Source organism: Triturus cristatus, chromosome 10 (assembly GCF_964204655.1).
Source record: "Triturus cristatus chromosome 10, aTriCri1.1, whole genome shotgun sequence".
NCBI lineage: Eukaryota > Metazoa > Chordata > Amphibia > Caudata > Salamandridae > Triturus > Triturus cristatus.
In genome coordinates, this window is record NC_140593.1 from 1020036224 (window position 1) to 1020060578 (window position 24355).

At 50.6% G+C, this 24355-nt stretch overlaps 1 protein-coding gene across 2 annotated transcripts in view; it reads right to left on the minus strand.

Moving 5' to 3' along the window:
* Positions 1-24355, minus strand: part of PMS2 (PMS1 homolog 2, mismatch repair system component) — a 127628-nt gene that overhangs the window by 31190 nt on the left and 72083 nt on the right. For both annotated transcript variants that reach the window (XR_014969617.1, XM_085629017.1), the window contains exons 10-11: positions 3598-3750; positions 1615-2530 (exon numbers count right to left, since the gene is read on the minus strand). Coding sequence is in view for 1 of the 2 variants with exons in the window: in XM_085629017.1 (XP_085485143.1) it covers positions 1615-2530; positions 3598-3750 (1069 nt within the window). In the remaining variant the exon portion in view is untranslated. The remainder of the gene's footprint in view (positions 1-1614; positions 2531-3597; positions 3751-24355) is intronic.

Here is a 24355-nt window from a genome sequence, read left to right on the forward strand (position 1 = left end):
GAGCACAAGGCCATTGTGCATTATTACATTTTTTTGTTGACCATAAATTATGTAAACCACACTTAGCAAATACCTTTCTAATAAAGAGAATGCAAATGGGTTTAGCTTTTTCGGTCGAAAATTTGATTTGTCTCAAAGCTGTGTCCACCTTGCCAAAAAGGCATAGGCATGGGAGCTGCAGTGCAATAGTACTGCATCGAGTGGAGGGCTTTTTCAACAAATAACCTTCTACCACTTAATGGAAAGCAGAGACGCTCATCCCACCTTCCTAGAATAAAACTGACAGAATGTTGCATGATCCGTGGCGCTCTGAGTTGCGGGGGAAAGGCCAGAGATGGTGAGGTTTCTCAGACGCTCCTAAACTTTGGCAGCGCTGCTTACTGGGTTGAAACTTATTGTAAAATGTACTTATCTTGTTAAAGACTTTAGTGGGACTGGAGCTACAGAGTACCCTGTATGAAAAACTGAGTTCTGCATAGGTCTTCTTATTTGCACAAAGTAACGGAGAGATATGCTCCTTGCAATAAAAAATGAGGCTCCTACTTACTGGTAGCTATTGGAGCACAATGCGATTCTACTTCCGAGAAGACAATGGGTAAACCTACATGTATTAAAATTAACTTGCATCCTTTGCGGAAACCCTCTCAGAGGCCAAGAGCTTGATACATGTCAGGTCTTAGTGCACTGGTTGCGTGAGGTGACCAAAAGGAAGTTTCGGTGCAAGGCTGGTTGTACTTGGAGTGAGTTACAAATGGAAGAACTCTGTAACAGCTTGTGCGTCATCATCACTGTGTATAACTATAGGCAAAGTTCATTCAAATTTAGACTGAAATGTACTGATAAACTGTTTCTAATGCACAATTACTTGCCAGCTTCATTGTGTGCAATATGATTCTCTAATTTTATGTTCACTGTTGCAAAAGTTGAAACCATAAGCAAAATTGGATTTAAACCGAACTGAAAGAGAAAGTTATAATACTTATAATCCCTTGATTAGCCTAGGGACCGCTGGTTGGTAAATTGGATGCCAGCAAATTGGGTAACAGAAACAAGTGCTAATTTTACAGTGCTTAGAAACCAAAAAAGTGTGATTGTGTGCCATAAATCAAACACATTATTATTAAATGTACCGAGAGCTTGGGGCCCCATACAGCACACTACTCTTAGTAACACATCTGCTTAGCGTTTGTTTTAAATTTATCAGCCATTAGTTTGCAACAGGGGGATCTGTCAGGAATTGACATAGAAACAGTAGCCCTTTCAATAAAAGCAATCAAAACTACACACAGGACACCCTCGCAGGATTGTTTTAAAATGAACTATTATTGATGGTAAAACACTACATCTCATTACATAACTTTGTTTGAAGAAGGTATTAATTTGAAGATTTTTGTTAATTATAACATAATAGTAACATCTATAATTAAGATGAAGAAGGTTATGAATAAATCCAGCCACTCTGCTTCTCTAAAGTGTTTATGGTCACTATTTCCCATCACTGTCTTTTCTGAGAGGTTAAAGCACAGCACTTGTAATAAATGTGTATATAATCTCAAAGCTAATGAGTTGCCAACCTGGTTAATACACATTTTGAGATATGGGATTCAACAGTACCTGATTTCTTTCCTTAATTCATCTTCTGCGTCTTGGTTTGTAGAAGGGTTGATCTTAGCTCGGAATCGTCTGTATTTCAATGAATCTGAGGCTTGCTTCTGCTCCTGGAGCCTTTTCACCCTCTCGGAGAGAACGTTCATGGAGAACTTAAGCGGGACCGTCTTTCTTACAATATCCACAGGCACATCAGCCTGCGTCTCTGCCGCGCTTGCGGATGAATTTCCCAATTCTTGTACGAGCACCGCACAAGGCTCATCCTGATCTATTTTAGACCGCTTGGCACTTAAGCTGAAAGAGCCCCCATACTCTGCCCTCACAGCCGGCTCATCCAATTTACCGCTCGCAACAGAAAATCCAACACTAGATTCAGGAGAACTGTCATGGTTGTGAATAGTGTTCAAAGTTTTGCTTGAATCACAATCTTTGGCAGAGGAAGTGTCTACCTCTGGGGAACCTGTGTCACTTTCACTGCTGAAGCGGCTGCGCACATCTGGAGTGCTGAAGCGGCTACACACATCTGGAGTGCTGAAGCTAGTGTCACACTCTGCAGGGGCGCTTTCATGACCAGAGTCATAGTTATCTTTGGACTTTAGTTTGTCTCTAGTAAACGAGCCAGAGTTACAGTCTGCAGTCTCGGAGCATAATCCATTGCTATTAGGCTTCTGTCGGCTTACCGAGTTCACAGTACCAAAAAATGACTGAAGCGTTCTTTGACCTGGGGACTCATGGCCCAGTTTCTTACTTTTATTACCTTGGGTGCTCCCCTCTTTCGTTTGATGGAGAGAAAACGCCTCTCTTAACCTGGATAAACTCATTGCTGTCTTTTCATCGCGACTTGAATTTTGCGTTAAAGTAGCACTGCCACATTCTGAATCATAGGTATCTGGGGCTTCAGGGAGTGACTTTCTGAAGTTACCTGAAAAAAAACCAAAAAAAGATTACACAAGGTTTGTTCAGGTTTAACCTGATGACGGTTGCGCAATTCATGAGGCATCATTACATGTGGCATACTGGAAAAGACTAGGAGGTTAATAAGTTGAACGGTTCTGTAATTAAAAAAGTCAGAGAAATTCAGGCATCATCGCACAAGAATGGAATTTTGCTGCGCACATACAAATACAACGCTTGACGTTTTCATTAGTGGTCCACTGGGGCAGGCAGAAACAGGTTGCAATTTCAAGCAGGCATTTGTTATGAAAGCTGAGTGATCTTAATAAAATCATGTTTGGAGATGGTAATATCTTAGTTTTTAAAGCAGGACTACAGCCCCCTCCATTACCACGATTTAGTGAATGGAATTAATTGTCAAAAGGAAAACAAATAAATAATATAAAAAGATGCAGCAATCTGAGCAAGGTAAATGAACAAAAAATAAGTTGAGTAGCATTTGATATTGTTTCGATCCTGTTCCTAAATGCCAGCTATTACATTTGAGTGAAGGCAGGGAGACGAAAATAAGGCCTGATAAACAGCAAATGCTTTTTTAGCAAAGTAAGAGATCACACATTTCTCTTCAAACAACACTTAATCACTCCCCTTTGATATCCTTCAATCTGAATATTCCTTGCTTTTCTCCTGTTCCTGTTTCATTCTTTTCTCCCATTTTACTCATGTTCTTACTTCCTTGCTCAAATGTTTACTTTGCAATAAATGAATTATGTTTCTCCTACATTCTCAGATGTACAGGTAGACCTGTTTATGTCAATGTGTACTGACAACAATGGGTAGAGAGGCGCTATATATCAAACCTTAAATAAAATTAATGAATACGAACAGCATTTTATTCTTTTTATCTTGTAAAATGTTAAGAAATCTTTAACTTGTTCAAAAACATTAGTACAAGAATAGTACATATTTAGCTAGCTTGCTCAGTGTTCGGTAGTCATCAACCTTACATGTCATCTTCTTACAAGAAGAAGAAAAATAACATGAACTGGATTACTATATGAAATACCTTCACCATCTGCCTCTGAAATGCATTACCTCCAACATCTAGCAGCTTCTGGTTGATATTCAGCTTGTTCACATCACCACTTAACATCCCTAATAAGGACGTCTTTAATATGGCCAGCAAGAGCTTCTCCTCCTGCAGTAAAATCTGCCGCTTGTCTGGGGTGACGTTTATGTCAACACACTCTGAAACAAACCCATTGGAAAGAAAACTAGTTATTGTCATTAGTATTTATACTTAAGCCTCCTTGGCTTGCGATCTGCAATTAATCTCAGACTTACACCTCAGAATTAATCTGTTTCAATGTTGATGTAGGATATAATTCTGCAACAAACTACGCATAGAATAAAGGTACCCCAACATTTAAAGATAGAATATTTTAATGCATATTGTTAACACTGAATGTGCATGTTAAAAGCATATCTCTGTGTTAAATGAGGTCTTCCTACAATTTGGGAAGTGTAATTACAACAATTTATTCATATATTAATACATAACAAACAGACAGGCTTGAAATATATGGTTACAACTGGCAATTTGACAGCACGCAATAGCACACACCACATGATTGGACCTCCTGACAATACAACAATAGGTATGCTGATCACTAGTTTACTATTGGGCAAATCAAGATGCTCAGATAGCGCAATACTGTACAGGGGACTTTAGATGGCGTCAGTGGGACTATTTATTTTAGACGCAACAAAAGAGGATCCTGCTTTTCTAGTTTTATGATGCTTGTCAAAGGTAATTTCTAGCAACAAGTATACATCTGTACCCATAACTACACAAAGAAACAGAATGAGGATGTTCCCTCTCCTCTCTGTTTTATAGTGGTCCCTTAGAAATAGAAATTAGAAGGAACAAGCACATAAAATTATTTAAACTTGGTAAAGTAAATGACATCTGGTTATGTGTTGATGATATATTGTTAGCATGGACATCTCTAAAACTTCAAAACCAATTATTCCTAGCACTATAGTAGCTTTTTGGTCCTTTTCTGGCTTCTCTATCAACTGCTACACGACCAATGATCTCTCTTTATTTGGGAATAATGTTGAAAGCGTAGTACCTATCAAAGTTAACCTAAGGTTAAATAAATCCAAAATCCAATCCAAAGAATAAATCTCTAATTAGATTAAACTAGGATTAACTATATGGACATAGTTAAACACAGGTAAAATATGCCTTCTAGCTAAACTACTCTAAGTTCAATCAATATCCCCATTTGCAGTTATACTGCAAATGTGAAATAATGTGAAGGAAGTTCTGCTGAAGTCAGGATAAAAAGTCTAAAATTTGGATTAAAATATTAAAGGTCCCCGCTTGAAAAGTAAGGGCTGGCTTCATCCATATTAAACTACAGCAGCAAAGTTATATTTAAGTAATATATGTATTACCATCATAAAAGGACTACAGAAATCCAACCAGGCTATATATAGAGCAGCTCTCAATTCAAATTTTGGCTTAAAAGTGCTGCTTTTTCTCTGTGTCAAACATGAAAAAAGTAGAGTTAATTACTGTCAAATCAGCCAAGATGAAATGAACAAAAAAGAAACCTATTTGTGCATGAAAAATCCACAATTTTGTAAAACCCTGATGTCAAACTTCAGACTAAGTTATTTCAGTACCATCTACTATTTGTTTCCCATGAATCAAGCCCGGGACAATAACAAGATGCTACTCTTCTCTAAGCTGAAGGAGAAACTCAACCTTCATAAGAAAGAGATTTGGAATGATCTATAACCATTTATCATCATATACTCCAGAAAATAGATGTTGTTTTGAAAGGATTTTTAAGGACTGGGAAACAAAGTTGAAAGTATCTATAAATGCCACCTCCTAATTAGTATCCTATATAGAAAAAGATCAGCTTCCCCTACAGCTTCTAAACATTCAGATTTAAAGATTGTTTTGGTTACTCCTAGAATTCTACATACTACATGAAAAAAGGATGCTCAAAGATGTAGTAAAGTGAATGCTGGATCCCTTAACATGTTCATTGGTTGTTCTCCAACTTCAGGTTGGTGGAAGAAAATTCTAATCAGAATCAAAATGATTACAAATATACAACTTCAAACCGCTCACAAAGTAGTTTCAAATCCTCCAGCTCTGTTATTACTTGAATGACCTTTCTTCAGTCTCTACTCCTGACATGTTCAGTTCACTGTAGTATTTAATGACTGCTAAAAGAATTCCAGAGAACCTGGAAAACGGCAAGAAATTCACGTAAAGAGGATTCTATGAAATAACATAAGCGCTGTTTCAAAAGATCACTTATCTTAGGAATGATACGGTTGACGTTGTTTAGTTCAACTATTAAGACATACAATAATTATTTTCCTCATATTAAACACACATACACACACATATATATATATTCACTTAAAAAACCATAGGTTTCACACATGTTAAGGTTAGGTGGATATTTCACTCGTAAAAAACCAATGAAATTCCCCCGTTATAGTTAGTTGAGATAACTATAACTTGTGCGCCCGCAATCCTCGGCTCATGACGTCACATATTACATCACTCATGACATGGTCAGTGGCATCACTCATGACATCACTGATGACATCATCCTTGTGATAGAGTGGCGGTCGCGCGAGTTATAGTTATCTGAACTAACATGCAGGGAACAGTGCAGGCGCACGTAATGGAGCTGCTCGTGTTTGGCCTCTGAGGAAAGGGAATGTTTTCCCTGAAACGCGTAAGGCCAAGGGATAATCACGGAATGGGAAGCAGTTTGTTTTTTCAAATAAAGGTTGTTACCTACCTGAACACGGAGTGCGGCTCCATCTCTGAGCAACTCTTTGGAAAATGGACACAGCGGCTCCAGGCCGTGGGAGCGACGCACCGCCCTTGGACTGATCTGGGTTTGCGTGGGGGAAAAGATTTCCCTTGCGATCAGCGTGGACAGGACATTCATTTTAAACAAACTGAGTCTCATTCGGAGGCTCACTATAGAGCTGCACTATCGATCCCTTCATTGCAACACAAGCAACTAACCCACTGGAGGGCAACAAAAGTGCTGATCCGAACTGCAGGTTCCGGCATGCAATGGGAGAGTGAATAAATTAAGTGGCACACCGAAAGCCAATAATTATTACTGAAGTAACATGCAGGGAACAGTGCAGGCGCACGTAATGGAGCTGCTCGTGTTTGGCCTCTGAGGAAAGGGAATGTTTTCCCTGAAACGCGTAAGGCCAAGGGATAATCAAGGAATGGGAAGCAGTTTGTTTTTTCAAATAAAAGTTGTTACCTACCTGAACACGGAGTACGGCTCCATCTCTGAGCAACTCTTTGGAAAATGGACACACGGCGGCTCCAGGCCGTGGGAGCGACGCACCGCCCTTGGACTGATCTGGGTTTGCGTGGGGGAAAAGATTTCCCTTGCGATCGGCGTGGACAGGACATTCATTTTAAACAAACTGAGTCTCATTCGGAGGCTCACTATAGAGCTGCACTATCGATCCCTTCATTGCAACACGAGCAACTAACCCACTGGAGGGCAACAAAAGTGCTGATTCGAACTGCAGGTTCTGGCATGCAATGGGAGAGTGAATAAATTAAGTGGCACACCGGAGGCCAATAATTATTACGGAAGTAACATGCAGGGAACAGTGCAGGCGCACGTAATGGAGCTGCTCGTGTTTGGCCTCTGAGGAAAGGGAATGTTTTCCCTGAAACGCGTAAGGCCAAGGGATAATCACGGAATGGGAAGCAGTTTGTTTTTTCAAATAAAGGTTGTTACCTACCTGAACACGGAGTGCGGCTCCATCTCTGAGCAACTCTTTGGAAAATGGACACACGGCGGTTCCAGGCCGTGGGAGTGACGCACAGCCCTTGGACTGATCTGGGTTTGCGTGGGGAAAAAGATTTCCCTTGCGATCGGCGTGGACAGGACATTCATTTTAAACAAACTGAGTCTCATTCGGAGGCTCACTATAGAGCTGCACTATCGATCCCTTCATTGCAACACGAGCAACTAACCCACTGGAGGGCAACAAAAGTGCTGATTCGAACTGCAGGTTCCGGCATGCAATGGGAGAGTGAATAAATTAAGTGGCACACCGGAGGCCAATAATTATTACTGAAGTAACATGCAGGGAACAGTGCAGGCGCACGTAATGGAGCTGCTCGTGTTTGGCCTCTGAGGAAAGGGAATGTTTTCCCTGAAACGCGTAAGGCCAAGGGATAATCACGGAATGGGAAGCAGTTTGTTTTTTCAAATAAAGGTTGTTACCTACCTGAACACGGAGTGCGGCTCCATCTCTGAGCAACTCTTTGGAAAATAGACACACGGCGGCTCCAGGCCGTGGGAGCGACGCACAGCCCTTGGACTGATCTGGGTTTGCGTGGGGGAAAAGATTTCCCTTGCGATCGGCGTGGACAGGACATTCATTTTAAACAAACTGAGTCTCATTCGGAGGCTCACTATAGAGCTGCACTATCGATCCCTTCATTGCAACACGAACAACTAACCCACTGGAGGGCAACAAAAGTGCTGATTCGAACTGCAGGTTCTGGCATGCAATGGGAGAGTGAATAAATTAAGTGGCACACCGGAGGCCAATAATTATTACTGAAGTAACATGCAGGGAACAGTACAGGCGCACGTAATGGAGCTGCTCGTGTTTGGCCTCTGAGGAAAGGGAATGTTTTCCCTGAAACGCGTAAGGCCAAGGGATAATCACGGAATGGGAAGCAGTTTGTTTTTTCAAATAAAGGTTGTTACCTACCTGAACACGGAGTGCGGCTCCATATCTGAGCAACTCTTTGGAAAAAAAAAATATATATATATATATATATATATGTATATATATATATATATATATATATATATATATATTTGACTTCCAAAGTCCTTCAAATTGCAAGTAATGCAACAGCAGGAACAGACCACTCGGTGACTGCAAAATAAAGTGCTTTTATTCTTCACAACAGCAGCATGACGCGTTTCGACCGGGGAACCCGGTCTTGATTACATGACATGTACAAAGATCATAGAGTTTAAATAGCATGTAGTGAACCGCCAAAACTGCTAACCAAGGAATGGAAATAGAAAAAATACTGTTAGACCTGGCACCTTGGCGTGAGTCTCCCTTCCTCTTTTTGTCGCTGTGCCTCATGTGGTTTATGGTGTTGGCCGCTCAGCGCGCTGTGCCACTGCCAACCAGTGTCGCGGTGCGAGTGCTCCCTATGTAAATTGTATATGTTGGTTGGATTCCATGATTGGACTGTTTGATTTACTGTCAGACCCCAGTAAAGTGCGCCAGGGGCGCCAGGGCATGTAAATGCGAACCCCGCTGGTGGGCTTGCAGCACTGGTTGTGCCACCCACAGGAGCGGCCGGTAAAATATGTCTGAGGTCTGCCACCGCAGAACCTGCGTGCAGTCTGGTACTGACATGCTGACCGGCAAGTGCCCACACTTGCCAGTCCCTAAAACCTTCCCTTAGCTGCATGTTAGTCACCCCTCTGGTAGGCCCACGGGCAGGGTGCGTTGTAAGCCTAAGGTAGGACAAGCCCGGATGCCTGGCATGTCCTAGTAGTGAATTACCGCCATCTTGTTGTTCACTACTGCAAGGCTACCCTGTTCTCATAGGCCAGTATGGGCGGCCTGGATTATTACACCCTATGATCCTAACCGACCCAGGGAACATGGTAGAAGATCGAGTTTAGTATGCCTGAACTCGGAATAATAAGGTACATCTTTTCGCAAGGTTTATTTTAATATTCCGGGTTTGCAAATGTCACTTTTAGAAAGTTGGCCTTTGCTTGCCTAAACATTTCAGCCGCCTCTGCATGATGTGTATCTGATGTCTGGCTGGTGTGAGTGACAGGGCTGGGGGAACCCAGATGGGCAGGGCTAGGTAGCCTGGTATGAATAGGACGATCGACAGGTAGATGGGTGGGAGGAGTGCTCCTAGGCTCTGAATAGGACAGTGCTCCGCTACCTCGATGCCGGCTCCACCCCCTGTGGAGCGTCTGATGACTCTGCCCTGCACTCTGAAAGAAGAAGCCTGCATCACGTAAACAAAGTGCTCAGAAACCGGACTGAACTAGGCAAGGGCCCCCCTGGCCTGGGAGAACAAAAGATTTGCTGTATAAATGGAGGAGCCCTGCTCCTAAGAAACTAGATCCGCTTTTGACCAAGAAGAATCTCTGCCTGAGGAGGAGGCACCGGGAAAGCTGTAGGAGGAAGACTGTCCCTATCCTGGGGGATTGGCCTGCAGTGGTGACCTTGCTGCCAAAGGAGAGAAGAGAAACTGTTGCTGAAGACTTTTACTTTACTTTTACTTTCAAGACTTGTGCTTTTCCAAAACGATCTCCAAGGGCTTGGAACTGAGCTTGCCCCCTGAACTGAGCCCCAGGACCATTGGGCTCTACCTGATCTTCACTCGCCTGCTGCTGGACTGTGGTGTCCTTTCCCTCGCCGGAGCTGTGACCCTCGTGCCCAGTCCCTCCCTGAGCCGTGACCAGGACTGCTTAGCCGCCCCCGCCTTGGGAAGAGCCTCGCTCGATCGGAGCCGCTCCCCCTACGCTGTGCTGGGCTGCCCCGTCACCTCGCTCGTTGGAGGCTCGCTGTGCACCTTCACCCTCCCGCCGGAATCGGCGTTTGTGAGCATCTCCAAGCCTCGGACGGCCCGGACGTATCTGCGTGCCCAGCTGCCCCGCTTTGTTCACACGCCACCTGCAACACCCCGCTCTTGTCGTGAGCCTGAAGATCAGACACCCTCGTGAAGTGTGGGAGCCCCGGACGCCGCCTCGCTCTTCTGTCGAAGAGCCGCTGAAATCCCGCACCCGCCTTTGCGTCAAGAAACAAGGTACTCAGGAGCCTAGCGCGCAACCAAGATGGCCGCGTAGGTGCGAGGCTCCCGAGGACCTCCGCGACCTCCTGAATTAATCCTGGCGATATCCTGTCCGTGTTGAGGGGACTGTGTCGGTGAACCCGAGCTGAGGCGCCACCCGTTTTTTGGGCTCGAATCGGACCCCGAACACCGGTGGGAGCATCGATTGAAGGTTGCGGCCTTCTCCTCGCCGGCCCCCCGGATTGGAGTAGTGGGGCGATCCGGGGACGAAGTGAATAACAGCGGCGAGCGGGGCTGGGCGACTCGCGTACCCCGCACTTTCACTTTCGCTTTTGCGCCCTCCTTGCCTCAGGCGGGGTCGGGCTGCGGAGCGGGGTGCGGTGGTGCTGCCTTGTCCAGGTGCCCGGCTGACCCGCCGGCGGTGGGTTGACCCGCGGCCCGGTGGTCGCCCCCGCCCCCCCCCCTGACACCCGTGATTTGGTGTGGCGGTCCGTTTGGAGATCTTGGCACGACGGTGGAAGGGCCAGCATGTCCACCAAACAAGATGGCGACCGGGCGAAGATGAAGACAACCCGCCGTGGCACGGCGCACCAGGCCAATAGTATGGATCGCTACACGCTCCAGAAGGGTTCTCCGGAGACATCGCGGTCATCCCTGGTGGGCCCGACGGAGGCGCCTGCCCAACCGGTGGATCTGACCCTCCGGGACGTCATGGGCGCCATCGCAGAGATGAAGGCCTCAGTGGACCAGCGTTTCGATACCTTGGCGCAAAAAATTGACTCGGTCCTGGTGGATGTGGGCCTTGTGAGGGCAGACTTGTCAAAAACGAACGACCGAGTTGACTCCCTGGCCCACACCACAACGAGCCTCACTACGGACGTGGTGGCCCTCCAGAAGGAGGTGCGCCGGCTTGGCCAGGCGAGCGCCCTGATGGACCGGCGACTGGAGGATTCCGAGGGTCGGGCCCGGAGGAACAATGTTCGCATTATTGGTGTGCCGGAGGGCCGAGAGGCGGAGGCGGCAGATCTCTTCGTGGAAGAACTGATCCTGACCCATCTCCAGCCCCGGGGGCTGAGTAAGCTTTTTGCGGTGGAGCGTGCCCACCGGGTCCCTGGGGGCCGCCCTAAGACCGGTGCACCGCCGCGGCCTATTATTGCCCGGATTTTTAATTTCCGGGACAGAGACGCCATCCTCCAGACCTCCAGGCAACAGGGACCGGTCAGGCTGGATAACATGGATGTACACTTCTACCCAGACTTTACTCCGGCGGTCCAGAAGCAGCGACAGAGCTTTCTTGGTATTAAACGTCGCCTAAGGGACCTAAACCTCAAGTACTCAATGCTCTTTCCGGCTAAGCTGAGGGTGGAGGTGGATGGCCGTACGCACTTCTTCGACCGGCCCGAGGCGGCTGGGGACTGGTTAGAGACTTTGCCTGGAGATCGGGGTGGGGGGGGCGCGGCTGGCGGGGAGGGCCCGCCGGATCAGAATTGAGGGGTGACTGTATAGGCCTTGCTCTGGATATTGTTCCTTTACCATATATTGCTTTCGTATGTTCCCCTCCCATGGAGGTCGGGTGGGGTCTGCTGGGGGCTTCCCTCCTCCTCGGGGGGACTAGTTAGTACTTAGCTATGGGGCGACAGGCACACTGCACTTTGGGGGGGCTGTCTGGGCTCATGCAGGGGTGCAGGGAGGGGGGAGTTCTGTTGGGACCGGGGGGTGGGGGGGGGTGTGTTGTTTGTTAGCACCGCAAGGCAAACCCGCAACTGTTCTGTTGTTTTTAAGATGCTCGGTGGGGGGCGACCGATTGTTTTGACGTATGATGGGGGGTAGGGATTTGATTGTGTTGTCATGGAATGTTAACGGCCTGGGGGATAGGATTAAGCGTGGTGTGGTCCTGCAGTATTTAAAACGTATTTCTCCAGATGTTGTCTTCCTGCAGGAGACACACCTTATAGGTAACACCTTTCATGCAATGAATCGCCGGGGATATCGTTTGGCGGCCCACTCCGGCTTCACTTCGGGCTCGCGGGGGGTGGGTATTATGGTCAAGAACTCGCTCCCGTTGGAGATTGACGAGGTGCGCCATGATGAGAGGGGACGCTACACTGTTCTGGTGGGGCGAATGGAGGGTAGAGTGTTTATCTTTATATCAGTGTACGTCCCGCCTGGGTTACAAGCCACTACATTTGCGGACCTGGGGCGCCTCCTTCTGGACCTTCCGGGTGGCCTGTTTGTGGTTGGAGGGGACTTTAACGCGGTTGCCTCTGGGTCTATGGATCGCCATCCCCCTAGGGACCTCCCCCGGGCACAGGCGTGGCTGCCCGGCCTTTTAGACACGCTGGGCCTGGTAGATTGCTGGCGCTTAAAGCATCCCGTATTGCAACAGTACACCTTCCACTCGGGGGCCCATGGTAGCCTCTCGCGGCTTGATTACATCCTTGTCCCGGCGGCCCAGGCAGGGAGGGTGGGGGAGGTGCGCCATTTGGCACGGGGTATCTCAGACCACTCCCCATTGTTGTTGCATTTCGATGTCTTCCCGAGGGGGGATGGCAGGGTGGCCCCGATCAATGCATGGTATTTGCGCGACCCCACCATTCGTGCCGACTTGATCAAATCCTTACAGCGCTATTTCGATGAGAATGTGGGGTCGGTCCCGTCTGCCATCTCCCTGTGGGAGGCTTTCAAGGTGGTTCTTAGAGGGGAGGCCCTCTCCTTTATTTCCAATGCCCGGCGGCGCGAGCGGGAGGAGGTGACCCGGGTTGAGGCCGAGATTGCAGAACTGGAGGGTGACCTGGGGAGCGGGGTAACAGACGCCAAGTTGCATGCTTTGCACTTAAAGCAGGCGGCCTATCGGGCCCTCGTCACGGAGGCGGCCAGGGGCCTCAGTAGAGAGCAGCAGGGGCGATTGTATGATGTGGGTGACAAGGCTGGCAAATTGATTGCGTGGTTGGACAAGAGGGAAAGAGCGAGCCGCGTGGTGCCTCTGATTGAGAGCGTGGATGGTGTGTGCGTCACTGAGCCGGAAGCCATTGTCTCCTGCTTCGCGGATTATTTCCGCGAAGTCTACTCCCCGGTTTCTCCCTGCTCGGAGGAAGATTCCCATGCCTTGCTTCGGGACATCGCACTGCCCTCCCTTACGGTGGAGGACAGGGATTCGCTGGATGGCCCGCCCACCTCGGACGAAATTGCCTCGGCTATTCGCTCGGTTGCATCCGGCAAGGCCATGGGCCCCAATGGTATTCCCATTGAGCTATACAAGCTACGCCCGGATGTGTTGGCGCCCCACCTGCGCGCGATGTTCCTTGCGGCCCACTCGCAGGGCTCCCTCCCGCCGGACCAGCGTCTGGCTACAATTGTGGTGATCCATAAGGAGGGGAAGCCCCGTGAGCGGGTCACATCCTATAGGCCGATTTCGCTTCTGAACGCGGAGCCCAAAATCCTCGCCAAGGTGTTGGCCAACCGGTTGGTTGGCGTGGTGGGCGATTTGGTCCACCAAGACCAATCGGGCTTTATACCACACCGCAACACGGCGCTTAATCTGCGGCGCTTACACGGGGTGCTCGCGCGTGTCCCATTTGTGCGGGAGCCGGCCATCTTGGCGTCCTTGGACGCCACCATGGCGTTTGATACGCTCGAATGGCCATATATTTGGGCGATGCTGGCGAAGTTTGGGTTCGGCCCGGGTTTCGTCAGCTGGGTCAAATTGCTATATTCGGGCCCGTTGGCGCAGGTGGTGGTGAATGGGCGAGTATCTGCCCCATTTGCGCTGGGGCGGGGCACGCGACAGGGTTGTCCCCTGTCGCCTCTCCTGTTCGCCCTGGCCATGGAGCCCCTGGCGGAGTGGTTGCGGTGGCACCCTTCTATCCGTGGTCTCCGCTGGACCCCCGAGCATGAGGACCGCGTGTCCCTCTATGCTGACGATATCCTTTTGTATCTCGCCTCCCCGCGCAAGTCACTGATCGTCCTGGTTGATGTTTTGCGCTCCTTCGGTCGCAACTCAGGCCTGGTCATCAACTGGGCGAAATCCTGTGTCTATGTGCTCTCCGGGGAGGCCCCGGTCTTGCCACGGGACTGTCCGATCCAGATTGCCTCCCAGGGTTTCCGGTACCTGGGTATATATATCACTCTTGACCCGGAGGCCCGCTATGAGCGGAACTTGCTGCCCCCCCTCCAGCGTCTGAGGGAGGACGTGGTGCGCTGGCGGCGTCTGCCGCTCTCGCCGCTCGGCCGAGCGGCCTTATTTAAAATGATGTCCCTGCCGCGCTTCCTCTACGCCCTCCAGAATACCATGGACCTGGTCCCGGCACGCTACTTTCGCGAGGTGGAGGGCCTCCAGCGGCGCCTGTTCTGGGACGGGAGGCCGCGTATTGCTCTGGCTAAATTGACGCTCCCGTGGTACGATGGAGGGGTCGCCCTCCCGGACATCAAGCGGTATTACTGGGCCTCCCAACTAGCTGCAATTAATCATGGCCTTTACGGGCCCGCCTTGAACCCGGCATTTGAGATGGACAGGACGCTTCTGCCCGGTGGCGATTATAATCGAGCGCTCTACTCTGGCGCGCCCGACTCCCGTTTGACGGGACCGACGCGTGTCATGGTGCGTGTCTGGCACGCGGCTAATGCAGCTATGGGGTGGAAGGACCGTTTGACCCGAGCGTCTCCGCTGTATGCATCTGAGAGGTTGGGCTCCCTGTGGACGTCGAAGGGCTTCGAGAAGTGGGACACGATCGGAATCAGCACGGTGGGAGATCTCTGGACGAGGGGGGGATTCAAAACTTTTGAGACGCTGCAGGCGGAGTTTCAGCTGCAGGGCAGTGAGTACTTTCGGTACCTACAGGTCCGCCATGCGCTGGGCTCCGTCTTCCCGGATGTTGCATCCATTCCGGAGTCTTCCCCCCTGGAGGACAGAGTGCTAGATGGCCATGTCCCGGACAGCACGATCTCCCTCATATACAAAAAATTGATTAACGATAGATCGTGTCTGCTGACTAGTCTCCACGAGGCTTGGGTTGCCGACGGGCTGGAGCTGGACGACGAGGATTGGATCTCCGCGGTGGCCTCCCCGAAAGAGGTGGCCATCCCGGCTCGCCTTCGTTTCGTCCAGCTCAAGATCCTTCACCGGGTCTACGTGACGGGGCCAAGGCTTTTACGTATGGGTTTTGCCGGTGATGGAATGTGTAAGCGTGGCTGTGGTGCGTTGGCGACTTTCATGCATATACTGTGGGAGTGCCCGAAGGTGGAGCGATTCTGGCGTGGTGTGCATGAGGTTCTACGAATGGTTACGCGTGTCGCGCTGCTGCCTGAAGCGAGGAGATGCTTGCTGAATGTCTGGGAACCAAATGACTACTCGGTCCCGCAGGCGCGGTGGGTGACTCTGGGATACATGATAGCCAAGCGTGATATTGCCCAATTGTGGGGATCCCAGAGGCCCCCTGCGGTGTCGGCCTGGAAAGAGCATATGGATTGGTGTATGTTTCGTGAAAAGGTGGTGTATGTGGCGAGGGGTAAGCCTGGGGCGTGGATGAAACTCTGGGGCCCCTGGAACGCCTACCGCGGGGGTATTTGTGAGCCGCCGCTGCTACCGGCGGCCTCGCCGGCTCCGTCTCCCTAGATGGCGCCCCTCCCTTGGCCGCGGGCGCGCGGTCCCCCAGTCCCTGATCTACTCCCGTCCCCCTCTTCAGAATTTTGCTGCTGGTTTGGATCCCCCACTTATGGAGCACGTGTTGTCACGTTGGATCGAGGGTTGCCTTGCGGTTGTGGTTTGTTTACGTTGTTTTGCGTTAAGAAAATGGAACCGTACTGTGGGCATGGAGCTGTGAGGCCTGCACCATTGATCACTCCTGTCTTCCTACTGTGCACCGCTGAGAAAGCTTTTTGCTGTATGTATGTAATATGTTTTTGATGCTCTAGCGGCCGGCCGTGTGGTTGTAGGCCCATACCTGTAACTTCTATAAACTGCAATAAACGGTTTCAAAAAAAAAAAAAAAAAAAAAAAAAAAAGAAACAAGGTACTGTACTTACGACCTCGACCGCGAGCTCGCATCGGATCCAGGGTCCGCAACGTTCTTATTTCCCTGTCATCTGCTGTGTGCTCCCTGGGCGCTGCCTCAGCACGAAGTGCGCTGAGGCCTACAGTTACCTTGTGCCCGCCTAAAGAACTTTCCGTAAAACAAAGAGAACTTGACGACACTTCCAAGAATTGTGGCCCCATCAGTTCAACGTTACTGGGCCTTGTATTTGAATCTGCTGAATCTACATAAAAGCTTATTTTTATATACTTCCTGATTGGTGTCCGTTTGTGGTGCATGCAAGGGGTTTACTGTATGTGTAATTGCATTTGCTTAACCGTGTACGCCTGAGACTTAGCCTAGACTGCTCGCGCCACGCACCTAGAGGGTGAGCAGGGGTTATTCTGGGGAGTCATCCTTCGCCCTGACAAGAAGTAAGGGGTCCCTGCTTGTTGTGGGTTCACACCTGCGTCAACCAGAGCCCCCTCATTTCTAACATTGGTGGCAGCGGTGAGGATTTACGGATTTGCATTTGTGGTTTGCGTATAGTGAATCACTGATCACCACGTAGTGAAAGCAGACCAGTAACACAGCCACAAGGCTAGCATTTGTTTTTGTTTTGCCAAGAGTCTCCGTTGCTAGAGCCATGCCTGGTTCACTTTCAGCCGGAAGGGCGGCTTCCATAATCTCTGGATTTGAAGACGTAGATTGGGAGGAAGACGCACTTCAGAATCGTACCAATGAAGACTTGAAAGGTCTTTGCTCCAAGTTCAGGATTGCCCAAACTGGATTGAAAAACAAGACCCAATTTGTGAAGGCGCTGAGGGCCTGGTATGAGTCAAAGGCACCAGAGAATCAGGTGGAAGTGGTTCCACCAGAAAGTGTCCATGAGATTGGCAGATGCCTGTCACCAGAAGAGTTGGCGGACAGGGCAGCAACCCGGGCACACGAGGTGGAAATGGCAAAACTTCATGGGCAGATGGATATGGAAAAACAAAGATTAGCCATGGAAGAAAAGAAACTACAATTAGAGCATGACATGAAGCTGAGGGAGCTGGAGCTGAAAGCAAAAAGTTTGGAGCTTAATCCCTCTGGTGGCAGCACACCGCCAGTACCGGCGGAATCAAGAGTTTATATTCCCAAGGATGTAGTGAAGGAGTTCTTCAGGAATGACGACATCGGGCAGTGGTTCAGAGCCTACGAGGTAGCCATGTCTTCCCACCGGGTCCCTGAGAAAGATTGGGGAGCGGGGTTGTGGGGAAGGTTCCTGAGTGAAGGGCGGGACACACTGTTAGATTTACCTGTTGATGTTCGTAATTCTTATGCCCATATGAAGGAAGCATTGATGGCTAGGTATGGGTTGACCCCTGAGTTATATAGACAGAGGTTCAGGGGTTGCACTAAGATTCCCAATAGTACGTATGTGGAGTATGTGACTTTCTTTTGCAGAGCGCTGGATGGTTGGGTAAAGGGTAGTAAGGTAAATGATTATCAAGGGCTTCTTGATTTAATGGCATGGGAGCACTTGTCCAGTAATTGTTTTCCTGAGCTACGCCAGCACCTGATCGATAGTAAGCTGACTAACCCGAGGAAGCTTGCTGAGGAGGCGGACCGCTGGGTCAGTACCAGGGTCCACAAGGGTACCGTGGGAGATTCCGCCAAGGGTGGGCAGGGTCCCCAGCAGAAGAGTGGGTGGGACAGGGGTAAACAGAAGCAGTTCCAAAAAGGGCCCCAAAATAGTCCCCAAGGGAACCAAGGGAAGGGTTCTCAGCCTCCCCCACCCCAGAAACCGACCGGGGCCCCGACAGGTCCTCCTGTTCCAAAGGGGCCCGTAAGATGTTACAGGTGTAACAATTTGGGGCATTTTGCCTCTGATGTAAAATGTCCGTTGTTTGGTAAACCAGCACCCACTGGTGCTCCACCCCGGCAGGTGACTAGTGTAGCCTTGGGGGAGGAGAGGGATGTCCAAGGTGGGTGGGGTCCCGCAGAGATGTCCCTGGTCTCGCTAGGAGACCGTGAAGTGGTCCCTCCAACCCAGCTGCCTGAGAACACTAAGAAGTACAGGCAGTGGGTGACCATAAATGGCCATAGAGTGGAAGCTCTTAGAGATACAGGAGCCAGTGTGACAGCTGTCAGGTGTCACCTGGTGTCTCAGGAGCAGGTGGTCCCCAATGCATTCTATCCCGTTGTTGCCGCTGACAACACAGAGAGACACTGCAAGGTGGCTCAGGTTCCCTTTGAGTGGGGGGGGGTCTCTGGTACTCTTCAGGTAGCTGTGAGGCCCGCCATGCCTGTAGACTGTTTGTTGGGGAACGATTTGGAGAGCTCACCTTGGGCTAAGGTGGAGCGGAGTGCTCACCTGGAGATGTTGGGTATGCCGGATTGGGCGTGTGTCACCACACGGTCCATGGCAGCCAGTAGAGGTACTCAAGAGGTCCTGGAGCCTGAGAGGGAGGCCCAGGAACCGGCCTCAGAGAGAAGGAGCAAGGGGCGCGGGAAGCCGGCCCCTGAAGTTCCCACGGTCCAGGAGGAAGCAGACCTTGAGGGGGATGCCCTGGAGCCTACAGGGGAGCAGATAGCTGAACTGGGAGACCTGCCGGAGCTGACCCATTGGCAGCAGGAAGGGGGTCCCACCAGGGAGGACTTTTGCAAGGCACAGAAAGAGTGCCCTTCTCTCGTGGGTATGCGGCAGCAGGCTGCAGACCAGGCCGCAGGTGATCAGTCAGGATCGCATTTCGTTTACTGGGAGAACGACCTCCTATATACAGAGCCTAAGGTTGCTGAGCCTGGGTCAGCCCGTGCGCTGGTGGTACCCCAGGACTTCAGAGCCTTCCTACTGGGGCTGGCTCACGATGTGCCATTGGCAGGGCATTTGGGGCAGGACAAGACCTTTGAAAGGCTTGTCACCCACTTTTATTGGCCTCAAATGCGCAGGAGTTCCGATACTCACTGCAGGACATGCCAAACTTGCCAGGCAAGTGGAAAGAGTGGAAGGAAGCAGAAGGCTCCACTCCAGCCATTCCCTGTGGTCGGTACCCCATTCCAGCGAGTGGGGATTGACATTGTAGGGCCACTGGACCCCAAGACAGCGATGGGCAATAGGTTCATCCTGGTCCTGGTGGACCATGCCACCCGGTACCCGGAAGCCATTCCTCTAAGGACAGTGACGGCCCCCGTGGTGGGACGGGCACTGATGGGAATTTTCTCCCGAGTGGGATTCCCTCTAGAAGTGGTGTCTGACCGAGGTACCAATTTCATGTCCAAGTACATGAAATCTCTTTGGCAAGAGTGTGGTGTAACCTACAAGTTCACCACCCCTTACCACCCCCAAGGAAACGGGTTGGTTGAGAGATTCAACCGAACCCTCAAAGGCATGATAATGGGCCTAGAAGGAGCCATGAGGCGTAAGTGGGACGTCCTCTTACCATGCCTTCTCTTCGCTTACCGTGAGGTGCCACAGAAGTCTCTGGGGTTCAGTCCCTTTGAGCTTCTGTATGGTCACCCAGTCAGAGGACCTCTAAGTCTGGTCAAAGAAGGCTGGGAGCAATCTCCCAGGAAGCCTCCCCAGAATGTATATAGTTACATGCTGGCCTTCAGGAATCAGACTAGGCGATTCAGGCAACTTGCTGAGGCAAATCTGGAAGCCAGCCAGGAGGAGATGAAGCGGTGGTACGACCAGAATGCCACTCTGGTAGAGCTTCAGCCTGGACAGAAAGTATGGGTCTTGGCCCCCGTGGAGCCGTGTGCGCTCCAGGATAAGTGGACCGGTCCCTTTGAGGTGGTGGAGCGCAAGAGTCCTGTTACCTACGTGGTGGACCTGAAGTCTCCGAGGAACCCCTTAAGGGTCCTACATGTCAACCGCCTCAAGCCCCACTTGGAGAGGTCCCAAGTGGGCATGCTCTTGGCAACAGATGCTGGAATGGAAGAGGAGACAGAACCTCTTCCTGACCTCCTGTCAGCCAAGGAGCAAGATGGGTCAGTGGATGGTGTCATCCTCTCTTCCACCCTGACCCCTGAGCAACAGAATGATTGTCGCCAGCTGCTGGGACAGTTTTCTGACCTGTTCTCCCTGATCCCTGGTGTCACTGATTGGTGCGTCCATGATGTGGACACTGGGGATAGTCCACCTGTGCGGCACAAGGCCTACCGGGTGACTGACAGGGTGAGGACATGCATCAAGGAGGAGGTCTCCAAGATGTTTGCCCTCGGGGTAATTGAGTCTTCTAGCAGTCCTTGGGCCAGCCCCGTGGTCTTGGTCCCAAAGGCTGCAGCGCCGGGAGCCACACCCGAACTCCGGTTCTGTGTGGACTACAGAGGACTCAATTCGGTCACTAGGACCGACGCACACCCCATCCCCAGAGCTGATGAGCTCATCGATCGGCTAGGGGCTGCCAACTACCTCAGCACGTTTGATTTAACGTCGGGGTATTGGCAAATCGCCTTGACCGAGGGGGCCAAAGAGAGGTCAGCATTTTCCACCCCAGATGGGCACTACCAGTTCCGGGTTATGCCATTTGGGATGAAGAATGCCCCTGCCACCTTCCAGAGATTGGTCAACCAGGTGTTGGCTGGGCTGGATTCGTTCAGTGCAGCCTACCTGGATGACATCGCAGTGTTCAGCTCCACTTGGGAGGAACACTTGCGTCACCTCTGGGAAGTGTTGATGGCGCTGCGCAAGGCAGGCCTCACGATCAAGGCGAGTAAGTGCCAGATCGGGCAGGGTTCCGTGGTGTACTTGGGACACCAAGTTGGGAGTGGCCAGGTGGCACCCCTTCAGCCCAAGATAGAAACCATCCTGAATTGGGAGGCGCCCAAAACCCAGACGGAGGTGAGAGCCTTCCTAGGTCTCACCGGGTACTACAGGAGGTTTGTCAAGGGGTATGGCAACATGGTTGCCCCCTTGACAGCGCTGACTTCGAAGAAGCAGCCCAGGAAAGTGATCTGGACTGACTCCTGTCAGAAAGCTTTTGAGGCCTTGAAAACTGCTATGTGCACGGCGCCCGTGCTCTTGGCTCCCAACTTCTCCAAAGAGTTTATCGTTCAGACAGACGCTTCAGAGCATGGTGTGGGGGCTGTTCTTTCACAGATTAATGAGGAGGGCCTAGATCAACCCGTAGCCTTTCTTAGCAGGAGGTTACTTCCACGGGAACAAAGGTGGAGTGCTATTGAGCGTGAGGCATTTGCTGTGGTCTGGGCGCTGAAGAAGCTAAGACCCTACTTGTTTGGGTCTCACTTCCGGGTTCAGACGGACCACAGGCCCCTCAGATGGTTGATGCATATGAGGGGTGAGAATCCAAAGCTGTTGAGGTGGTCCATTTCCCTACAGGGTATGGATTTCACGGTGGAACATCGCCCTGGTACAGATCACGCCAATGCTGACGGTCTGTCCAGATTTTTCCGCCTTAGTGATGAGGAACTCCCTGGGGTAGGGTAGTTCCCCCCACTTTTCAGCTGGAGGGGACACGTGTTAGACCTGGCACCTTGGCGTGAGTCTCCCTTCCTCTTTTTGTCGCTGTGCCTCATGTGGTTTATGGTGTTGGCCGCTCAGCGCGCTGTGCCACTGCCAACCAGTGTCGCGGTGCGAGTGCTCCCTATGTAAATTGTATATGTTGGTTGGATTCCATGATTGGACTGTTTGATTTACTGTCAGACCCCAGTAAAGTGCGCCAGGGGCGCCAGGGCATGTAAATGCGAACCCCGCTGGTGGGCTTGCAGCACTGGTTGTGCCACCCACAGGAGCGGCCGGTAAAATATGTCTGAGGTCTGCCACCGCAGAACCTGCGTGCAGTCTGGTACTGACATGCTGACCGGCAAGTGCCCACACTTGCCAGTCCCTAAAACCTTCCCTTAGCTGCATGTTAGTCACCCCTCTGGTAGGCCCACGGGCAGGGTGCGTTGTAAGCCTAAGGTAGGACAAGCCCGGATGCCTGGCATGTCCTAGTAGTGAATTACCGCCATCTTGTTGTTCACTACTGCAAGGCTACCCTGTTCTCATAGGCCAGTATGGGCGGCCTGGATTATTACACCCTATGATCCTAACCGACCCAGGGAACATGGTAGAAGATCGAGTTTAGTATGCCTGAACTCGGAATAATAAGGTACATCTTTTCGCAAGGTTTATTTTAATATTCCGGGTTTGCAAATGTCACTTTTAGAAAGTTGGCCTTTGCTTGCCTAAACATTTCAGCCGCCTCTGCATGATGTGTATCTGATGTCTGGCTGGTGTGAGTGACAGGGCTGGGGGAACCCAGATGGGCAGGGCTAGGTAGCCTGGTATGAATAGGACGATCGACAGGTAGATGGGTGGGAGGAGTGCTCCTAGGCTCTGAATAGGACAGTGCTCCGCTACCTCGATGCCGGCTCCACCCCCTGTGGAGCGTCTGATGACTCTGCCCTGCACTCTGAAAGAAGAAGCCTGCATCACGTAAACAAAGTGCTCAGAAACCGGACTGAACTAGGCAAGGGCCCCCCTGGCCTGGGAGAACAAAAGATTTGCTGTATAAATGGAGGAGCCCTGCTCCTAAGAAACTAGATCCGCTTTTGACCAAGAAGAATCTCTGCCTGAGGAGGAGGCACCGGGAAAGCTGTAGGAGGAAGACTGTCCCTATCCTGGGGGATTGGCCTGCAGTGGTGACCTTGCTGCCAAAGGAGAGAAGAGAAACTGTTGCTGAAGACTTTTACTTTACTTTTACTTTCAAGACTTGTGCTTTTCCAAAACGATCTCCAAGGGCTTGGAACTGAGCTTGCCCCCTGAACTGAGCCCCAGGACCATTGGGCTCTACCTGATCTTCACTCGCCTGCTGCTGGACTGTGGTGTCCTTTCCCTCGCCGGAGCTGTGACCCTCGTGCCCAGTCCCTCCCTGAGCCGTGACCAGGACTGCTTAGCCGCCCCCGCCTTGGGAAGAGCCTCGCTCGATCGGAGCCGCTCCCCCTACGCTGTGCTGGGCTGCCCCGTCACCTCGCTCGTTGGAGGCTCGCTGTGCACCTTCACCCTCCCGCCGGAATCGGCGTTTGTGAGCATCTCCAAGCCTCGGACGGCCCGGACGTATCTGCGTGCCCGGCTGCCCCGCTTTGTTCACACGCCACCTGCAACACCCCGCTCTTGTCGTGAGCCTGAAGATCAGACACCCTCGTGAAGTGTGGGAGCCCCGGACGCCGCCTCGCTCTTCTGTCGAAGAGCCGCTGAAATCCCGCACCCGCCTTTGCGTCAAGAAACAAGGTACTGTACTTACGACCTCGACCGCGAGCTCGCATCGGATCCAGGGTCCGCAACGTTCTTATTTCCCTGTCATCTGCTGTGTGCTCCCTGGGCGCTGCCTCAGCACGAAGTGCGCTGAGGCCTACAGTTACCTTGTGCCCGCCTAAAGAACTTTCCGTAAAACAAAGAGAACTTGACGACACTTCCAAGAATTGTGGCCCCATCAGTTCAACGTTACTGGGCCTTGTATTTGAATCTGCTGAATCTACATAAAAGCTTATTTTTATATACTTCCTGATTGGTGTCCGTTTGTGGTGCATGCAAGGGGTTTACTGTATGTGTAATTGCATTTGCTTAACCGTGTACGCCTGAGACTTAGCCTAGACTGCTCGCGCCACGCACCTAGAGGGTGAGCAGGGGTTATTCTGGGGAGTCATCCTTCGCCCTGACAAGAAGTAAAGGGTCCCTGCTTGTTGTGGGTTCACACCTGCGTCAACCAGAGCCCCCTCATTTCTAACAAATACTATTCGCGATAAATCGCTACAGGTCTGAAATGTTTAACAAGAAAATTCTTATCCAGGCATTCTAAAAATAAAACAACAGGCTCTAGAGTTGTTTTAAAATAGTAAACCCCTATAAACAGTGTCGGCGGATAATATAATACAATATAAAATATATATCAAAATATCAAGCTACAATACACACTGAAAAAAAGGGGGAATAAAGATATACTGGGCAAGTGCCCATAAAATATCAGTAAAAAAGGGATTA